Source organism: Podospora pseudopauciseta, chromosome 1, assembly GCF_035222475.1.
Source record: "Podospora pseudopauciseta strain CBS 411.78 chromosome 1, whole genome shotgun sequence".
Classification (NCBI taxonomy): Eukaryota; Fungi; Ascomycota; class Sordariomycetes; order Sordariales; family Podosporaceae; genus Podospora; species Podospora pseudopauciseta.
Window position 1 is genome coordinate 2152031 of NC_085892.1, and position 17126 is coordinate 2169156.

Below are 17126 nucleotides of genomic sequence, written 5' to 3' on the forward strand. Positions count from 1 at the left end.
CCACCAACACCACTTGGCCATCACCACTTGACCATAACCACTTCACTATCATCCACCTGAACACCACATCATCTTCCGCAACACACCCACCAACTAATTTGAAACAGGAAAAACAAGAAAAGCAAGAAAAACAAGGAGTTAACCTACCTACCAGCCATAAGTACATACCGAAACCAAAGACAGTATATACTTCAACTCTCGTCCTATACCCTCAAGCAGATTTCAAACACCAGATATCCACGTACACACACACCATCTCCACCCCCAAAATCAAAAAGGTCAATAATACAATTGCCTCCATCCCATCCTAAAAAAAACGGACGAGCCAGTCTTTGGTAGTTTGTCGTCCCCATTCTCAAATCTCCTTCCAACGCGGAAGACCATCTTCATTCCCTTAGTACCTGAGCTATCAGCCATCCTCACTTTTCAATCACCAAACATATACAAGGTACCTTACCCAACCATTAGAGACACCACTACCAAGTACCGCAAGCGTGTTTTCACGCAGCAAAATATCGATCTCTCCAACATCATCACCACCACATCACATCTTCACAGAAGAATGCCCCAAAGAATCACCAACACAGAGAGCCCACGGCCCAAAACCCTCAAATTTAATACCTCTGCTATGCTATACTACGCCATGCCTCCATGCCTACGCCCCCCCAAAATCAGCAACAAATTGGTATTGTAGAAAATGTAAAAACGTTTGCCTCCTCCCTCTCTCAAGTTCCTTCATCTTTTCCTCTCCATGCCATCTCCCCTCCCATACCTCTCTATACCCATGGTTTTTGCCTGCCTTCCTCCGCTAATACCATCTATGTGCCTGTGACATGTAGCGACTCCACCAAAACAAAAGAGAAATACAAAGCCGCTTAGTCGTTTCATGCCCTCGAGCAAGTCGGGTGCTTGCTTGCTTTTTCCGTCTCCGTCCTCCTCACATAGTGTAATCGCAATTTCCCCCGTCCGTTTGTTGTGGTGGTGTAGGTAGTGCTCTTCTCAATGGCCGTGATGATCAAAGATCGCAACTGCTAGTGCTGGATATGCCGAGTGGTCGACCCCAAAATGTCTGCATTGATGCTTGTCGCAAAAAGAAATCCCCCAATATCTTCACAAGAGCTGGTTGAGCAACATCTTGAAGTAGATGTTCCTTCTCAATGTGTGTTGTGTTGTCGCTCATCTTTGAGCCTCCTCCTCATCAAGTGGCTCAACCCTCACCAAGATCTCCTCAAGCAGACCCTCCAAAAAGGTTGGCACCTCCTTGCCCATACCCACAGGCTCTTGCTTGTCGTGGTGGTCAATCTCCTTGCACACATGCGCAAGCTTGTACACCAGCTTCCGGATCCTCTCGTGCGTCGCCTCGGCCCGCTGCTGGCTCGGCGTCACCGGCGGAAAAGGCTTGCCCGGCTCTGGCCTAAAGAGCTGCTGCAGGCTAATCTGCCGCCTCTTGAGCGCCTCCTCGAGCGCCGGGAAAATCACGTCGTTCAGCGCGTCCAAGTCTCCATTCGGGTTCGCCGGCGCTGGCGACGGGAACGAGGTTGGCGTCAGCGAACCCGGATCGACAGGCTCGCGATTACGAGGCAGTTCCTTCGAGATCAGCGGCGAGCTTGGCTGATGGGCAGGAACCTGCGCGCCATATCTTTGATAATGTTGTTGGACCTGCTGCTGTTGCTGATAGCTGTAGGGACCATTGTCGGGATACATCATCGGAGCGGGCTGGTTCGTAATCTTTTGGAGAGGCACTTGTGATTGTTGCTGCTGTGATCCCCGGTATGGCGGAATCTCTGGCAGCTTCATCGGCGATGCTCGAGTCGACGAGGTGTGAGACCTCAGAGATGGTCCTCGAGAATATCCACCAGGCCCCAACTGCAGAGCACCCATTTCCTGCTGGATCTGCTGCGCGAGTGCCCGTTCGTATTCGGGAGAGCCCGGGCCAGGTGTTCGAGGCACCGGTTTGGAGGTATAGGAAGCGCGAGGAGTGTCGTTAAGGTCAGCAAGTGGCTTCTCGGGCGAGTTCTCCCTAGAATACCTGCCCTTGGTTGGCGAAGAAGCACCGACGGGTTTTCGCTGAGGTGACATCTGCCTAGAATTGCCAGCCCCTGTGACTGCCTTCAGGGTATCCTTAGTATCCAGAGTCAACTTCGCAGGACTCGCCTCCCTCCGCCGCTCGCCATAGTCGTCAGAGTTCTCCTGTGTCCTCGCAGACCTGGCATTGGTTGCCGACTCGCCCATGGCGTTCAACATGCCCGGCCTATGGATCAGGTGACCACGCTCATTAACCAGTCGTACCGTCCCAAAATCCCACATGTCATCGTCGGTGCGGGACTGATTCTCGTATTGAGTCTCCGGCTCGTCGTCCACATCGTCCTTCTCAGGCTCATGCGTCGCGGCCCAGCGCTGGTATCGCTCAATGAGCTCCGTCAGGTAGCTGGTCTTTTTCGCGCGTCTGATAAACGGATGCTTGAGCAGTTCCTTTGCTGAAGGTCGATCCTTGGGATCTCGCTGCAACACCACCTCAATGAAGTCTTTGAAGGCCTTGCTGAACTGTGCCCCGTCAAGCCTGGGTGGAGGATTCTTAGGTATCAAAAACAGAACTTTCATGGGATGAATGTCGGCATAGGGAGGCTCGCCATTGGCAAGCTCCAGGGCGGTGATGCCCAAGGACCAGATGTCGGCCTTGTGATCATAGCCACTTTGCTTGATCACTTCCGGTGCCATCCAGAAAGGCGTGCCCACAAACGTGTTCTTCTTGGTCATGGTTGCCGAGAGTTGTCCAGAGACACCAAAGTCAGCCAGCTTGACCTGTCCATTAGACGTCAAGAGAATGTTGGCAGCTAGAACATGATTAGCCCAAGAACCCCAACATCCCACACTTACAAAGCAAGACTCACCCTTGATGTCCCGATGAAGCTTCTTGTCCGAATGCAGGTAATCCAACCCCATGAGCAGCTCCCGAACAATGATGGCAATGCAGTCCTCCCCAATAAGGCCGGGCTTCATCAAATCGGCACAACTCCCGCCAGAGCAAAACTCCATGACGATCCACAGCTCGGCGCCTTTGGCATACGACCCGTAATACTTAGTCACATGGGGCGACTGAAGCTCCGACAGGATGGCAATCTCCTGGATGATATCGTCGACCTCATCCTCAGCACTTTCTATGTCGATGATTTTGATTGCCACCGCCTGACCAGTACGCTTGTCCACCCTGTGAAATTTCTGTCAGCCCAAGCTAGCAGAATCAGATTGTTGTCACGGGTAGAAATACCCTTTGTACACCTTGCCGAAACTACCCCCTCCAATGCATGACTCCCGGGTATAGAGCAGCTCAGGATCGAGCGAGAGCTCTCGATCGTTGTATTCACGTTCCGACATTGTGGTTCTGCTGGTATCCCTTGCTTGCGGCTGTCAAGGTAGGTCGATTGGAGGAATGTGTGCTGCTCTCGAAGGCTACGTTTGCTCTCGAGAGCAAAAAGAAGGAGAAAACCCCAGTCCGTATTATTGTTGGCCAATCGTGACGGACAACGCGAATGGCATGTATGGGAGAGAGAGAGAGAGAAAGAGGGAGAGAGGAAGTTGTGAGTCGAGGGAGTTTGGAAGAGCGGAAAGTTGTAGTGGGAAATCGAAAAGCAGGTAGCCCACAGAAGCACTCGGAGGGCACGACCGAGAAGAAACAGGAGCGAATGATCGGTTCGGTCGGACGAGTTCGAGGGTTGTGGATGCTCAGTTCGGGGAGCAAATTTCTTCGAGATTCGAAAATGGGTACTGTGTCTGTGTTTCTAATGGGAGTGAAGGAAGGAAGGGCGAGGCGCTCCAAGTCACAAATGCCAATACACCGCAATGGACAAGTACTCCAGGCTGGCTGGCTGTATAGCTGCTGTGGTAGCCAGATATGTACCTAGGTCATACAAAATGTACCTGGCTCGCCCACACCTCCTATTGTCTGAAGCAAGAGACAATTGGCCAACGGTTTGCTGCTGCTGCTGCTTGCTGCATCTCTCAACTTGCCAGGGGAGAGAGGGAGAGAGAGAGATAGGTGCCTTCTCTGCCTGCTTGGTGGTTTGCGGCGGTACCTTGACCTGGCGAGAGCGCTGTCTCACCTGGGCACGTCAAGGCAAGCTCAAAGTATGACGTCCCCCAAATGTATCGCGCAGTTGTAGGGGGAGGTTGCGAGTGAAGTGTGGGGTCTGCGGTGCTGGCCGTCTGAAAGGGAAAACAGATGGGGTCTTTCTAGGCGTTGTCCACACACCGTTGCCCGCCCAGCCAGGCGCAGCCGCCCAGAACCAGGGGAATTTAGTTTACGCTATGCGTTACAAACCAGCCGGACTTCCACCTCCACTTTTAATGCCTAGCGCCATAGCCACCCACACCAACCGAGGCATATAAAGGCATTAATTTTCTACTTACTATTTAAATCCATCAGTTTTAACGTTTTCATATACTGAAAAAGCACGTAAATACTATTTTTTTACTATAATTTTTATGACTTACGCTTTATATTGAACTATTTAAAACATAAAAAAAGTTTTCACAAAAAATTTAAATTATTTTAGCATTAATAACTGAAGATTATTATAGCGCTATAATTATTAAGAAAAGCTCGAAATATTATTTTGTTAAGCTAAGACCTATTAAAATAAGTATTAGATGACTAGTATATTTTCTATTTTTAGGAAATGTAACCAAAATAGTATAATATTTAGAAGTATAACTATAAAAAAAAACTTTTCTTTAGATTTTGAAATCCTTTTAAAGTTCATTGACAAAAAAATAACTAAGTTATAAAATAAATTAAATCTATTTTTACGAAATATAGAAATTTTGTATATATTATTTATTAATCATTGTTTTAGTAATAACATATATTGTAAAAAAAATTAATATATAAGCTGATAGAATTAAATAAAAAACTTAAATAAATTAATTTTAGAAAGTAAAAACTGTAAGTATGGGTACGTAACATATTGTGTAAAAAAAAAAAGACATCCAAAAGTAAGAGTTTGTCACAGACAAATTATATAGCAAGACTAAGCGGGAACTGCAGCAGGCTGTGGTGGCCAATCAAAGAAAAGGTAGCAGCGGAGCTGCAAAGTAATGGGGCGCTTACCTGTTAGTAGAGGTGAGCTAGATTACTACCGCTCACTTGACAGCCGCGGTAAGCTAAGTATAGAGGTACCTAGAAGATAGAAGTCTATATATATAGAGAAACTAATTAGTAAAGATAGATAGTTCTGTAGTATATAATTTAAGTTATAATCGTCAAAATCTAGATTATTATCAGTTTGGGGTGCAGCTTTAAGCCTAGAGTCTGAGTGAAGATGTGGGCTCTCAAAGGGTTTAGAGGAAATATTACTATACAAAAAAAGTGAAGAGCTTTTAAAAGTAAAAAATTATATTTATAAAGTTATTTTAGATATTGAGATTATTATAGATGTTAGTAGCCAGAGATTTTTCATGGAATTTAACTATCTTAGCTAGTATGCGTAATCATAGCGTCAGGCATTAAAAGTGGAGGTGGAAGTCCGGTTTATACCGCACAGCAGCATTTTGGGACGAGTGGCCTGTGCCCCTCTCCCCCGCACACTACCCGGCTTGCCGCCGCTAACATCTGGTCAGGGGTAAGCCTGCCTCCCTAACCCTGTTGACAAGGACAGAAGCTGGCGGCGGGGTTGCTGTTGACACCCCACGAAGAGACATCATAGCAACAGCTGCTCACTGATGGCTTGAGATGGTTGGAGAAGATGATCCTTGACTCTAACACCCATGTGCCTAGTCTGTGGCTGATGCCGTGAACTACCTTACCAGATATATGTGACATATGTTCGTGGCCATGTTGGCTCTCAGATAAATCTCAAACAGATCTTCTGCCATACATCATCGCAGCATGAATCCCCGCTGATGAAGGTCAAAAACCTCCGGATGGAAGCAACAGTTGTATGATCTCCTCATCGAAAGCCATCGCAAGACTCAACACACTGTAGCCACAACCACTCTTCCCCAGTCATACTTAGGTACCTATCTTGACTAGCCAAAAAGAACATATTCTCCAGTTTTGCCCAACCTGAACCCTCAAACTCAGGCGACGAGTGTGAGCTTCAACTGGAAATTACACCCCCTTTCCCCCAAACATTCAGGTAACTATGCACAAACACACATCATCCAATCGTTTTTAATCTTGACTGAGAGTGTTCAGGTTCAGGTAAGCCACCTCACCGAGGTGTTTCCTGCTCACCTTGTATCAACCAACCGATTGCCCATCATTGGAGGTTGACATGACAATGAGCCGATCATGTCCAGCACACTCCGTACAAGTCAAATGTGGCACACTAAAAATTGCGCATCATCCGCAAAAGGACCCGACAGATTGGATACCAGAAGCTATCTCCTGCGCCATGAACTTGCATGGTCTTGTGTTGGGTTGTGGTTTGGGTGCTCATCATCCATCACTGACATCAACTCATCATCAAATCCCTGGTCACAGCAAAAAACAGTACAAAACATACATACCCTCATTGCACAATCACATCACCACAAACAACCATACTTCACAAAATAAACACCGCCCATCTATTCTCACTCTAACATTTATGCACAAAACCAACGGCATCAGAGCACCAAAAATCTTAGCATCTCTTCTTCGCTAACGGATCAAACCCCCAATCCTCACCCATCCTAATTCACGCAGCAAAACCGACACCCCCATAAACCCCCCATAAGAGCCAATACAGCCTCTCCCATGCTGAGTAAGTAAAAAGGGAAACGTAAACGGAAAAATGCCCAGTAGCAACTAACCTCCCCATTCCAAATTACGCCATTTTCATTCCTCCCCCATCTAAAGACAAGAAGGAAAAAAAGGAACGGGATAACACAACCCACGCGCTGCTTTGCAGGCCTGCCTATAATCCATGTTGCAGGCCCAATCATCTCTCCGCAAGGTCCCCCTCTCTCGACTTCTTGGTCTTCAACATCGCTTGCCTAACCCTCTCACCGATGGCCCTAATCTGACCAGCCGCGTCCAAAAGCAATTGGCTCATCTCCTCACCCGCTGCATTAGCACTACTTAAGTTCTTCTTCATATCCTCCGCCAGGACTGTCCGCTCTAGAGACATCAACAATCCCGCAGAGGTACTCGGAGACCCTGCATCCTCGGCAGATAGAGCTACATAGCAATCGACAGCCCCTAGAAGCTGTTCCCTGATCTTCTCCGTCAGGTCATGGATATTACGACTCCAAGCGTCCTCCTAACTCTCAAATTCAAGCATCACCGTTCCGTTAGCGAGGCCAGCCTCCTTGATAGTTTGATCCAGGAGGTCGATCAGGTCCACACCACTGGGCGATGTCTTGAGCTCAAATGGTACCCCCTCCATGCCTGGAATGGGTGGCTCAGCCTTGATCCATTCGTAAATTCTGGACACCGTATCGTCGAGGCGGAACCGCCTGATAGTGCGGCCGTTGCTGTGCCTGATCTGAATGCGCGTTGTGGTCTTGGGATCGGCGGCTGGCTCCGAGTGTGGCTGATTAGATGGAATTCTGTCAAAAGCCGACTCAACCTTTGGAGGTTCTGCTGGTGACTCCTCCGCCTTCCCCTTGCCCTTGTCGTCCGCAGCCAGGTTGCCAGTTGAACGGGTTAGCGCATCGGGGTCGTCGATGTTTGGCGGCGAACCACCCGTGGCAGCCGCCAGACTGTTCTGAAGTGCGAGCTCAAGCTGCTGCTCCTCCGTCAATCGATCGAAGTCGATAACGCGCTCTGGCCTCTTGGCCTTGGTGACGGGGTTTTTGCTGTTGGCTGCGAGGCTGTACCTATCAAGGAACTCGACAAGCTGAGCGTGAAACTCCGAGGGCGATGGAAATGGGATGCCGCTCCAGACCTTGACCTGTTCACCAGTGCGGGGGTCGACAACCGACACATGAGGATAGTTGTTGGGGTTCTCATGGGTCTGGTTGGGAAAGTAGAAGTTGATGTACCGCTCGGCAGAAGGATCTAACTTGTCGTACTGCAGAAAAATGAAGTTCTCCTTGATGAGGGCGACAATGGCTTGGTCCTTCCACACATCGCGGTTTAGCATCTGGCATTGAAAGTCTGAGGAGTCTTGCAGGTTGACCAACAGCCACTTCTTCTCCTCCTTGCCTTCGTCGCGGGCCTCCTCCCAAGAGAAGTCGGAAATGATGTCGTATGGTGGCCTGAAGAGCTCAGCCAGGCGATCTGCCCTACTAACCGCAGCACCGGCTGGTCTAGAGGCTGCTGCCGGAGCACCGGCCGACCAAGCTGATGGTTGTGCGAACGGGTTGTTGGCTCCAGCACGCCTACGGGCTGCAGCGGCAGCTTGTCCGTGTTCCCTTCTAGCACGAATCTGAGCAAGTACCGACTCATGATCGTCGTCGTCAAAACCGCCACCAGGGGCCACGAGCACCTCAGTTGTACGTGCCATGGGAGCCCTAACGCCATCGTCGTCGAGGCCTGCGCCACCACCCCCAGCCCCAGACGCTGAAGGATTGTAGAACTGCTCTTGCAACTCCCTAGCCAAGGCAGCATCTTCGTCTTCTTGAGCCGCACGGGCAATGCCGGCAACATCGTCGGTATCGGAGTCGAAACCCGGGTCCTGCATGTCGTCGTCGCTATCGTCAATATGGATGACGCCTTGGGCATCTTCTCTGCCTTGGGAAGGACGGGGACGGTTCGAAGCTGTGGTCAACGCAGGGGTTTGCAAACTTTGCTCGATATTTCTCTGAAGGTCGAGGTCTGAATACCACATGCTGATGGCCTGGGTGGAATCGCCGCACATGTCGATCATACGTTTGGCCACGGCGTGAGACGTTGTCGTGACCGACATGAATTCTTGGATCTGCTCCTCGTCCATGGTTGCTGATGTCTAGCTGAGTCAAGCTAAGTTAAGTGATAAGAGCTGTCGTATGTCAAGATATGCGGGAAGTAGTATGCCCTGTGATGTCCGGCCGGAAGAGGAGAGTCGAAGGGAGTCAGTCGGTCGAAAGGTTTGTGGTAAAAGCCCACAGAGCTCGGAAGGAAATATTGAGCGCACGCTGCGAGGAAGCAAGCGGCGGGAAGAGAACGGTTGATCTCAAAAGTCGGTCGCAGTGGCTCTCCGGAGGAAGGTCTTGGGGAAAAGTCGGGCAGAGGAGAGAGCCCAATGTCGATCGGTTTACTCAATCGCCCTCGTGGGTTGGTCGAGCGTGTGTCGAAGCAGGAAGAGTTGGGCTGCAGCGGCAGAAGGAAAAAAGGTTTTCGGCACGAGGCGTCGTAGCTCGGGGCTTGCGGGTGGGAACTGTGGGTTATGGTTTGCGAGGCAAGCAAGAGTGAGGTGAAGTGGAAGAAAGCTCCAGCTGTGATCGAGAGTGGGATGGGTGGGTGGATGGAGATTGAGCCCCGCGTTGCTCTTGCTTCCAGGTTTCAGCTTCGGCTGGGTTCCTGTTCTGGTGGGTGCGGAGAAAGAGAGCAAGCAGGTTGGGGAGTGGTGCTTTGAAATAATTGACTGAGCGATAAGATAAGATTTGCTGAGTGAACGCGTATCTCTGCTGGGTGCCTGTCAAGAGCAGAGCTTCGATGGGGGAGGAGTTCGTTTGGCTGCCCGGCGGTTGCTGGTTTGGAGGGGACGTGTGACGCAAGACCGACGGCGGATCCCGATCTCTTGGCACCTGGCAGGGTTAGGGTTGCTTCACTTGTGACATTCAACGACTCGTTCCCTGAGAGACTATTGTTCTTGATGGGATTATCAGCGGTTATTTGACCAATTCTATGCCATTGTATTTGTCTTGTAGTCAGGTATATATCTAAAACATCCTTGAACGAATATCCACTCCTCGAAATATCTCAAGATATTCCTCGTTCTTTCCTAAGCAGAGCAATGATGTCCTCTCTCCTCAATGACATCAACAAGATGTGCTCTTGTCTTTCCTCTTCTTCCTCGTTTCCAAGCAATTGCATGTTTGCCATAAGCCGAAAGACTCTCATCGGCTCTGCATAACCTCATGGCTTCCCAACGTCGTGATGAGAAGCAATGGCGTGATATCATGATGCCCCTACCCAAGCAGCTTGAGGGACTCCTTCCATTCCTTCTGCACGTCCAGGGACCTCTCCTTCTCGATGGAACCCGTAACCAACCCCTCAACGTCCTTGCCCAGCTCCGTCGTCTTGAACTTCACACCCTCAGCCGTGATCTTGCCCAGCTGAATGGCGCCCTTGACCGCCTTGGCTCTCGCGATCCGCTGTGACTCCAACCCCGTGTCTTCCGCATCGAGGTCCAACGTCGAGAGGAACCATCGGATGATCGGGACAGCATCACTCCCAGCCGCGCCTGCCACGGCGGCAGCTTCCAGAATATCCTTGGCGCACTCGTACCAGTACGTCTTGCGGATGACGTCAAACTCGGGTCGGGTGATGTACGGCTTCGCGGTGAATACCTGGGCAGGCTTAAACTTGGGATCGATCGACTCGATGGCAGTGATGACTTCCTTCAGAGTTGAGAGGGGATTCTTGCTCATATTGCCCCGGTTGTATCCCTTCGACAGAGTCTCCAGCGCTTTCCACTTGGTCACAGTCTTCAGATCCAGTCCACGACTGTCCTTGGACGAGGAAGCAGGTGTGTCGACGTCCATAGCGTCGCCGTCCTTGTCCTCCTCCTCGACATCCAGGTAAGGCGCGACGATGGTCTTGATGTCGGGAAGCATGTCACCGAATCCATCCCAAGCAGTAGCAACGCGCCGGAGGCACTCGAAGGCGTGGGGGCGATAGACATCATTATTGCGCTTGGCCTCCCGAATGGCAACCTTCTTGTAGGCAGCCACCAACTTGTCATCCTTCTCCAGTAGCTCCTTGCTGAGCTCAACAAACTTCGGGAACGGCTCGAGAAGCTTCTCCTTTCCAGGGAAGGTCTTGAGAATGAGAGCCTTATCGTAGACCGGCCAGAGGGTCTTGACGTGCTCAACATTGACGTGATGTGTGATGGTCTTGGTACCTGCCACGGACTCGGCAGCATCAGCCACCGTAAGGGCACCTCCATGCTTGAGTGCCCACTGAGCAGTGGACAAGGTCTTGTCCGCGAGAGAGACAATCTCTTTGAGGTACTTGGTCACGCTCAGATGCGTGCCAGCGTGGGTGTCCCACACCTCCTTGAACGCCTTTTGCGTGTACTCATCTGTGTCATGTTTGCCCAGAAAGCTGAAAGGGACGAGCAAAGTCTCCAGCGCGTTGAAGTGATCAGGTGAGATCTTGGAAAGGGCCAACACAACATTGGCAACCTTTTGCCTGCGAGCGTCGGTGTCTGACTCGAGGTAAAGATTGATGAACTTTTCGATGAAGCGCTGCTTGGCAGCGTCAGGGGCGACGCGGAGTAGGTAGGCGGTAGCGCGAGCGTAACCCTGGCTGACTTCGTCATTGCGATCCAGAGTGTGTTTCTCCATCAAGTTCAAGAACGTCGGAGCATGCTTCTCGAAGTTGATGCCATGTTTGGTGGACAAGCTCCAGATCGCACGTCCACAACCAATCTTGCTTGGCATTCCTATCGCAGTCTTGATCGTCTCAGACAGTTTGGGCACCAGTTGGTCCATGACCTCTGCGTCGACATTGCGCAGGCAGTCCTCGATGGCCTCGCCAAGAGGGCCTTGCGAAACGGCATTGGCACGAAGCTTGTCAAGCTTGTCTCTGTTGGCTTCACCAACCCGCTGGTAGTAGTAATTGATGGCCTCCGGTTCAATCGTGCTCAAGAGACCAAGAAGATGAACCATCAAGGTGGGAATGTAGGGCTTGAGTGCGCTTCCGCCTCTCTTGCAAATCTTGACGACCGTGCTGACACAGAAGTACTTGACATCGTCGGCTGAGCTCTCGATGCCCTTGTCTGAGAGCAAGAATGGCAAGGCCTCGTTCATCATGCTCTTGGCTGTGGCAGAAGATCCAGAGTCTTCGAGCTGACGGACCAATGTTGTCGAGAGAGCCATGCAAAGCTTTCCAGCTGCGTTGCGAACAGTTGCCTTGACGTCATCCGCCACCTTGACGGCGGCTGCCCAGATGTCCTTGTAGTACTTCTCGTATTTGGGGAAAGGTCGACCAGAGATCAGTTCGGCAATGGCGGAACAGCTGGCCTCGCGAACACGCCACTCCCTACCCAGGATGCTCTTGAGGAGGTCGTTCATGATGTTGTCGAACTGGGTCTCCAGCACAGCATTCGGATCCTTGACGAGGGCCTTCCAAATGTCGTTCATTGACCGTTGCACATTGGTGTTTGGGTCGAAGCGGTAGCGATATAGCTTCGGGTAGAGTTTGGGATCCACTTCCGAGCTCGAGAGGATGTTGCTGAGGCCAAATCTACCGAAGGCTGATCTGGTCGACCAGGTGGCCGCGTTGGTGGCCAAGGACATGAACTTGTAGACCAGGCTGGGATCTCCAACCTCGTTGGCGAGACTGACAATGTCCTTGTAGGACGTGATAGACTTGCCATCCCCAGTCGGCAAGGCGCCAGCATCAAACAGCTCCGTCTCCTCCTCCACCTTGATCTGAGGTCCAGATCCAGTGAACGAGGCGACCAAATCCTTGGTCAGGTCGCTCTTCAACCCGGCGTCGCCCTTCTCGTACACCAAGGCCAGACCCCGCGATGCGGTCTCCTGAACCAGCTCGTCCCTCGCGCTGAGCAGGCGCATGAACGCAACCTGGCACAGCCGCAAGCGCGACTGCACCTCCTCAAGGTGCGAACACCGCTGGATCAGGCAAAAGAGCCAGATCCCCGACGCCTTCAGCAGCGACGGCTTGGTTGTCTTGCAGTCCGCAAGCAACTTCTCCAAGACCGCCACCAGCTGAGCGGCGCGCCTCGGAGCCCAGTACTCACGGCCGGCAGACTCGACGTCGACCGTGAGCTGGACCACCTCGGCATCCCAGCGCGCGACTGCAGCCGCGATTGCCTCGCCCACCGCGAAGTGGACCTCCACCTGCTTTAGCTCGTACAGCGCGTACAGCTGCGCGAGCATCTTCTCCAGGGTCTCATCCCAGCTTCCGTCCGACGGGAGAGACAAAGCCAGTCTGCCCAGGGCAGCAATGGCCTTCTCGTTGCCTTTCTTTGCGTGGACAACGAGGGGGTCGACAAAAGATTGGATCAGGCTACCCTGATCCTTCTCTCCAAGCCCAGCAGTCCAAAGCTGGGACCAGGCTTCAAACAACGTCTCCTGCGTCGAGACGACGGATGCGGCTGACGCCACCTCCTCCAACGTCGGGAAGACAGAGGCGATCTTGGCTGCGCGGTCTGCAGCGCCGGTCTTGGAGTAGTACACCAGCCGCGAGGCCAGGTGTGCCAATGCGAGGAACGCGCCCTCCACTGCGTTCAACTCCGCCCCCACAGCCGTCTTCAAGTTCTTGGTGATGTCAATCAGGCTGGCTGTGACATCGTCAAGTTCTTTGGCGGGGTGTGACGGGTGGGCAGCGAGAATTCCCAGAGCCTTTGCCCCGAGGGTACGCAACTCCTTTTTGTTGGACTTGATGAGAGGCAGTAGCTCTCTCGAGCGCGGAGCGAGAAATGCCAAGATCACTTTGGATGAAAACGAGGCGAGATCGACAAATGAATGAGCACAGGGCTCGATGATCTTTGGGGCGTCATCTCTTAGCATGCCCTCGAAGGCGGCAGTCAGCAAGTCAGTGAATAGCAGCGCGTCGTCGCGCGTGAATTGGACGTGATAATTCCGGATAGCTTGGCGGGTTTCCAGGTCGGACTGGACCAGAGCTTCTAATCTCTGCTGCCACCCGGCGTCGAAAACAAAGCTATCCGCCAGGGCGGTCAAGAAGAAGATCTTCCTGCAGTAATCGACGGCAATGGGGAAAGCCTGGATCATGTCGCCGGGGTAGTTCCTAAATAGCGGATGGGCATCGATATCCATGCCACCCTCTTCCGTTGACTTGCGCGTGGCTCGCCCTGTCTTAAAAAACACGTCCACCATCGCCGGCCATTCCTATGATGGGTATGTTAGTACAACGAGATCTTACTCTAGCACGAGTAAACAGATTCAGACAAAAGGAAATGTTCCACTTACGGGTAGGTCTTTCGACTTGTCCTCGTCATCATTCACGTGATATGTCCAAGGATCAAGGCCCTTGTATCCCTCTTCCACGACATCATTTCTCTCGTCCAGTCGGCCCGCAACAGCAATAATGTTGATCCACCGTGCTGTGACGTCCGAGAAAGGCAGACAGTTGTTGGCCCATTTAGCAACAGCGTGCCTAGTGCTGCGTACTACCTTTTCGTCTGTCTCATTGCCGAGCAGCATGTACGAGATCAGGATCGACTGGAGCTCGAGTTCCACCCTAAAGTCGTTGTGTGGAGGCTTGAACAAGGTCGATACGCTGGACAGCGCCGAGTCAATGTTCACCACCACGTCCGGGGTTGGGTCCTCGGAGAGTGACTGGAACAGCCAAGCAGCAAGGCCCGAACGGCGGTGGTCGTCCATTTTTGTACCCTTCGCCAGGATACCAATCGTCTCGTACGCTCGTGAGCGCAGAACACTGTCGTCGAGTGACTGCTGGTGAGGTCTGGGCCAGCCTTGGGAGTGGATGAACTGTCTGAGCATGTGAATCAGGTTCACCCCGATGCTGTTGAAATCCGTCTTGCTTGGACCAATTCGGGCTACCCAGTTGATGAACTCAAAGAGGGCTCGGTGTAGTTTGGTTTGCTCCAAACCGGAAGATTTTGGACCCGTGGGACGTTGGTCAATGTCCATGAAGGTGGGATCTTGGCTCTCAACCTTCTTTTCGAGATCCACATTCCGCTTGAATACTGCAAGAACCTCATTCGTGAAGGTGGTTGCAATCTCTGACTTGCTGAGCATCCCCAGGATTCGAATCCGATAGGGAGGTTGTAGTTGGGAGTGAGCGTCATAGAGCTTGCTCACAAGAGTCTTGTCCTCCAAGGAGACAGAAGTTCTCTTCAGCAAATCCTCTCCGATTCCAGAGATGCGGTAATCCGTGCTGGAGGCTGCATAGAGAGCGGGAATAAAGCGCTCGAGGTCGGTGAAAGCACCACTGGCCAGAAATTTGGCAGCAAGAATGCGCGTCTCGGGCAAGTTCAAACCTCCAGCAGACGGGTTCCAGGTGTCCTTTTTACCTGCAAGTGTCAGAAAGCTGATATCTGCTTCTGTTAGGCCGGGTACCGGCTTGTCAGCCGAGGCATTGGCGGGTAACAACAGGAGCTTGCCGAGCCATTCAGCAACGTATTTGGCGTCTTCGGGGTGGGACAACCCCATGGCCTCTCGAAAGGTAGCATCTTCTTTGCTTCCTCTTGAAGGAATCTTGATGGTAGGGAGCATACGCAGAACGACGTTGAACAGCTGACTGAGCGAAGCCGAAGACCCAGTTCTAATGTTTTTCAGCGCCTTGGGCACGAGCTGCTGTTGCTCATAACGTTCAAGCCTGCCAACACTGTGTTGGATGTAGATCAAGTCAAAGTGCTTGATCAGGGGAGAATCAGTCTCCTTGAACTGATCCAGTAGAGAAGCAACTGGTAGCACGATTCTATAAAGTTGTCAGTTCCGATTCTTTGCTAGAATAGAGAAGGGTAGAAGGAGACGCGAGCCATGAAGGGTAGACGTCAGTGGCTATCAAGTCATGTTGGGTTGACAAGCCCCAGCAGCCACTAGCCTTCTTGTGAACTGCCTCGTTTCTCCACTCAAGCAAAGGACCACCTCTGCTCAAGTTGAGGACCTCTTCTCTGCTCAAACAAGGTGTAGAGGTGCAGAAAAAGGAGGCCAGGGAGTATGACTTACGTTGGAGATTGGATAAGCTTGTTGATGTTTCCGCATACCGAGATGACCTTGTTGCGGACCCGAACATGTGGGCTTCCGGCTTTGAGAAGGATTGGGCAGAGATAAACATTGAGTCTCTCCTGAAGATTCTTCTCGTTGGAAGAGGCGCTCAGAAGTGTCCACTCTGCTCCATCAAGCAAAGAGATGTCTTTCTTTTCTTCCTCGGCAGAGGAAGCCATCTTGCGAGAGGGTTATGGGATAAGAACCAGTGGCTGGCCTTGATCAGGATAGGCCTATACGAAGTCGTTAGATCCCATCTCGGGTGGTTCCATAATCATCTAGCGGGTCGGACAGGCAAACCTTGGACAACTCTGTGCCTCTTCTCGAGTGGAAGAGGTCTCTCTGGGAGCCTCGCGGCGGTTTACCCCTGAAGCGGGTCGAGAAAACGATGCAATAAATCGATGAAACGATAGAGCAGATGAATTCGAGTCGACTGAAGGCTTCGAATGGCAGATGGTGATGATGGAAGTGTGGTGCCCCGACGGTGATGGGTAGCCTCGCGAGAAAGAAACTCGAAAAAAAGGAGATAAGTAAGGTAGGTAGGATTGTATCCGGAGTATTAGGCAGATAGCCAAAACACGCGGAGTTGTTCTTCAGATGTGGGCGGGAGCAAGTTGAGATGACAGTTTGGTTTCTGCACCTCGAGTGCTATCCAAGCAGACAGCCTAACAGAGCAGGCCCAGTTGGAACTCTGATAGATGCAAAAGCATTGCCAATGGGTAGCAATAGGGGTCGTCCGAGGCTCTCTCTCCGTTTGTCCTAAGGCTTCTCGACGAGATATACAGTCCCAGACGTGTTCGACGAGGACTACTCAAGCCAAAGAATAGGCCTACTGCTACAGTCAAAGTGATATCGGAACTGGAGCACCCAAGGACCGTCACCGGAATGGCCGTATCTCCTCCAAGAACACGCTGAAGAACTGCTCCAACTCGATGTTGGACTGTCACAATATTCAGGAGGTAGGAGGTCAGGGGCCCACGGGAACTGGAGGCAAAGATACCAAGACCAGACACTCCTCAGCTACCGGTTACCGGAACCGTTAGTTCCCCTGAGATGTGGAAATGAATTGTCGCAACGCTTCGAGCTGCTCAAACGTCAAAGCAACCATAAAATTGCGATGGGAAACCCTTCTTGAGGCTAGATACCTATAGGAGGTTCAGCCCCGCGATAGGCCGCCAACGCAGTACGACTCGTGGTCGCAACAGCTTCCTAGGGTATAGAAGAGAAGGGGATGCTGGTATTCCTTTTCGAATAGCTTGGCGATGAACCGGGTATCTTAACAGAAAACGAAGAGACGTGCCACTAATAAACCAGACGCCGTTAGAAAGATAGCCGCT

General features: G+C 51.6%; 4 protein-coding genes across 4 annotated transcripts; all 4 read right to left on the minus strand.

Moving 5' to 3' along the window:
* Positions 1 to 200: 200 nt before the first annotated feature.
* On the minus strand, positions 201 to 4298 carry PAK6 (Serine/threonine-protein kinase PAK 6). Its single transcript, XM_062907156.1, has 3 exons — positions 3269 to 4298; positions 2892 to 3208; positions 201 to 2834 (listed from the first exon to the last, which is right to left on the minus strand). The coding sequence occupies exons 1-3, from the start codon at positions 3373 to 3375 to the stop codon at positions 1177 to 1179; spliced, it is 2082 nt and encodes a 693-aa protein (XP_062770081.1). The 5' UTR covers positions 3376 to 4298; the 3' UTR covers positions 201 to 1176.
* A 2943-nt stretch (positions 4299 to 7241) lies between these two features.
* Positions 7242 to 8858, minus strand: ubx2 (UBX domain protein Ubx2; the record flags this gene model as incomplete). Its single annotated transcript, XM_062907157.1, has 1 exon — positions 7242 to 8858. One exon carries the CDS (start codon positions 8856 to 8858, stop codon positions 7242 to 7244), a length of 1617 nt encoding a protein of 538 aa, XP_062770082.1.
* Positions 8859 to 9697: 839 nt separating this feature from the next.
* On the minus strand, positions 9698 to 15968 carry ECM29 (proteasome component M29; the record flags this gene model as incomplete). Its single annotated transcript, XM_062907158.1, has 3 exons — positions 9698 to 13944; positions 14026 to 15499; positions 15751 to 15968. 3 exons carry the CDS (start codon positions 15966 to 15968, stop codon positions 10036 to 10038), a joined length of 5601 nt encoding a protein of 1866 aa, XP_062770083.1. The 3' UTR covers positions 9698 to 10035.
* Positions 15969 to 15980: 12 nt separating this feature from the next.
* Positions 15981 to 16897, minus strand: QC763_0007160 (uncharacterized protein; the record flags this gene model as incomplete). Its single annotated transcript, XM_062905149.1, has 3 exons — positions 15981 to 16022; positions 16090 to 16222; positions 16866 to 16897. 3 exons carry the CDS (start codon positions 16895 to 16897, stop codon positions 15981 to 15983), a joined length of 207 nt encoding a protein of 68 aa, XP_062770084.1.
* Positions 16898 to 17126: the final 229 nt, after the last annotated feature.

What these genes read in the sequence shown, in the direction of transcription:
- PAK6 (XM_062907156.1), bottom strand. Translation starts at nt 3,375, where the DNA reads ATGTCGGAACGTGAATACAACGATCGAGAGCTCTCGCTCGATCCTGAG. An exon ending in TTCGGCAAGGTGTACAAAGG is followed by an intron (nt 3,209 to 3,268) that starts GTATTTCTACCC and finishes GAAATTTCACAG; the next exon opens with GGTGGACAAGCGTACTGGTC. An exon ending in GCTTCATCGGGACATCAAGG is followed by an intron (nt 2,835 to 2,891) that starts GTGAGTCTTGCT and finishes ATCATGTTCTAG; the next exon opens with CTGCCAACATTCTCTTGACG.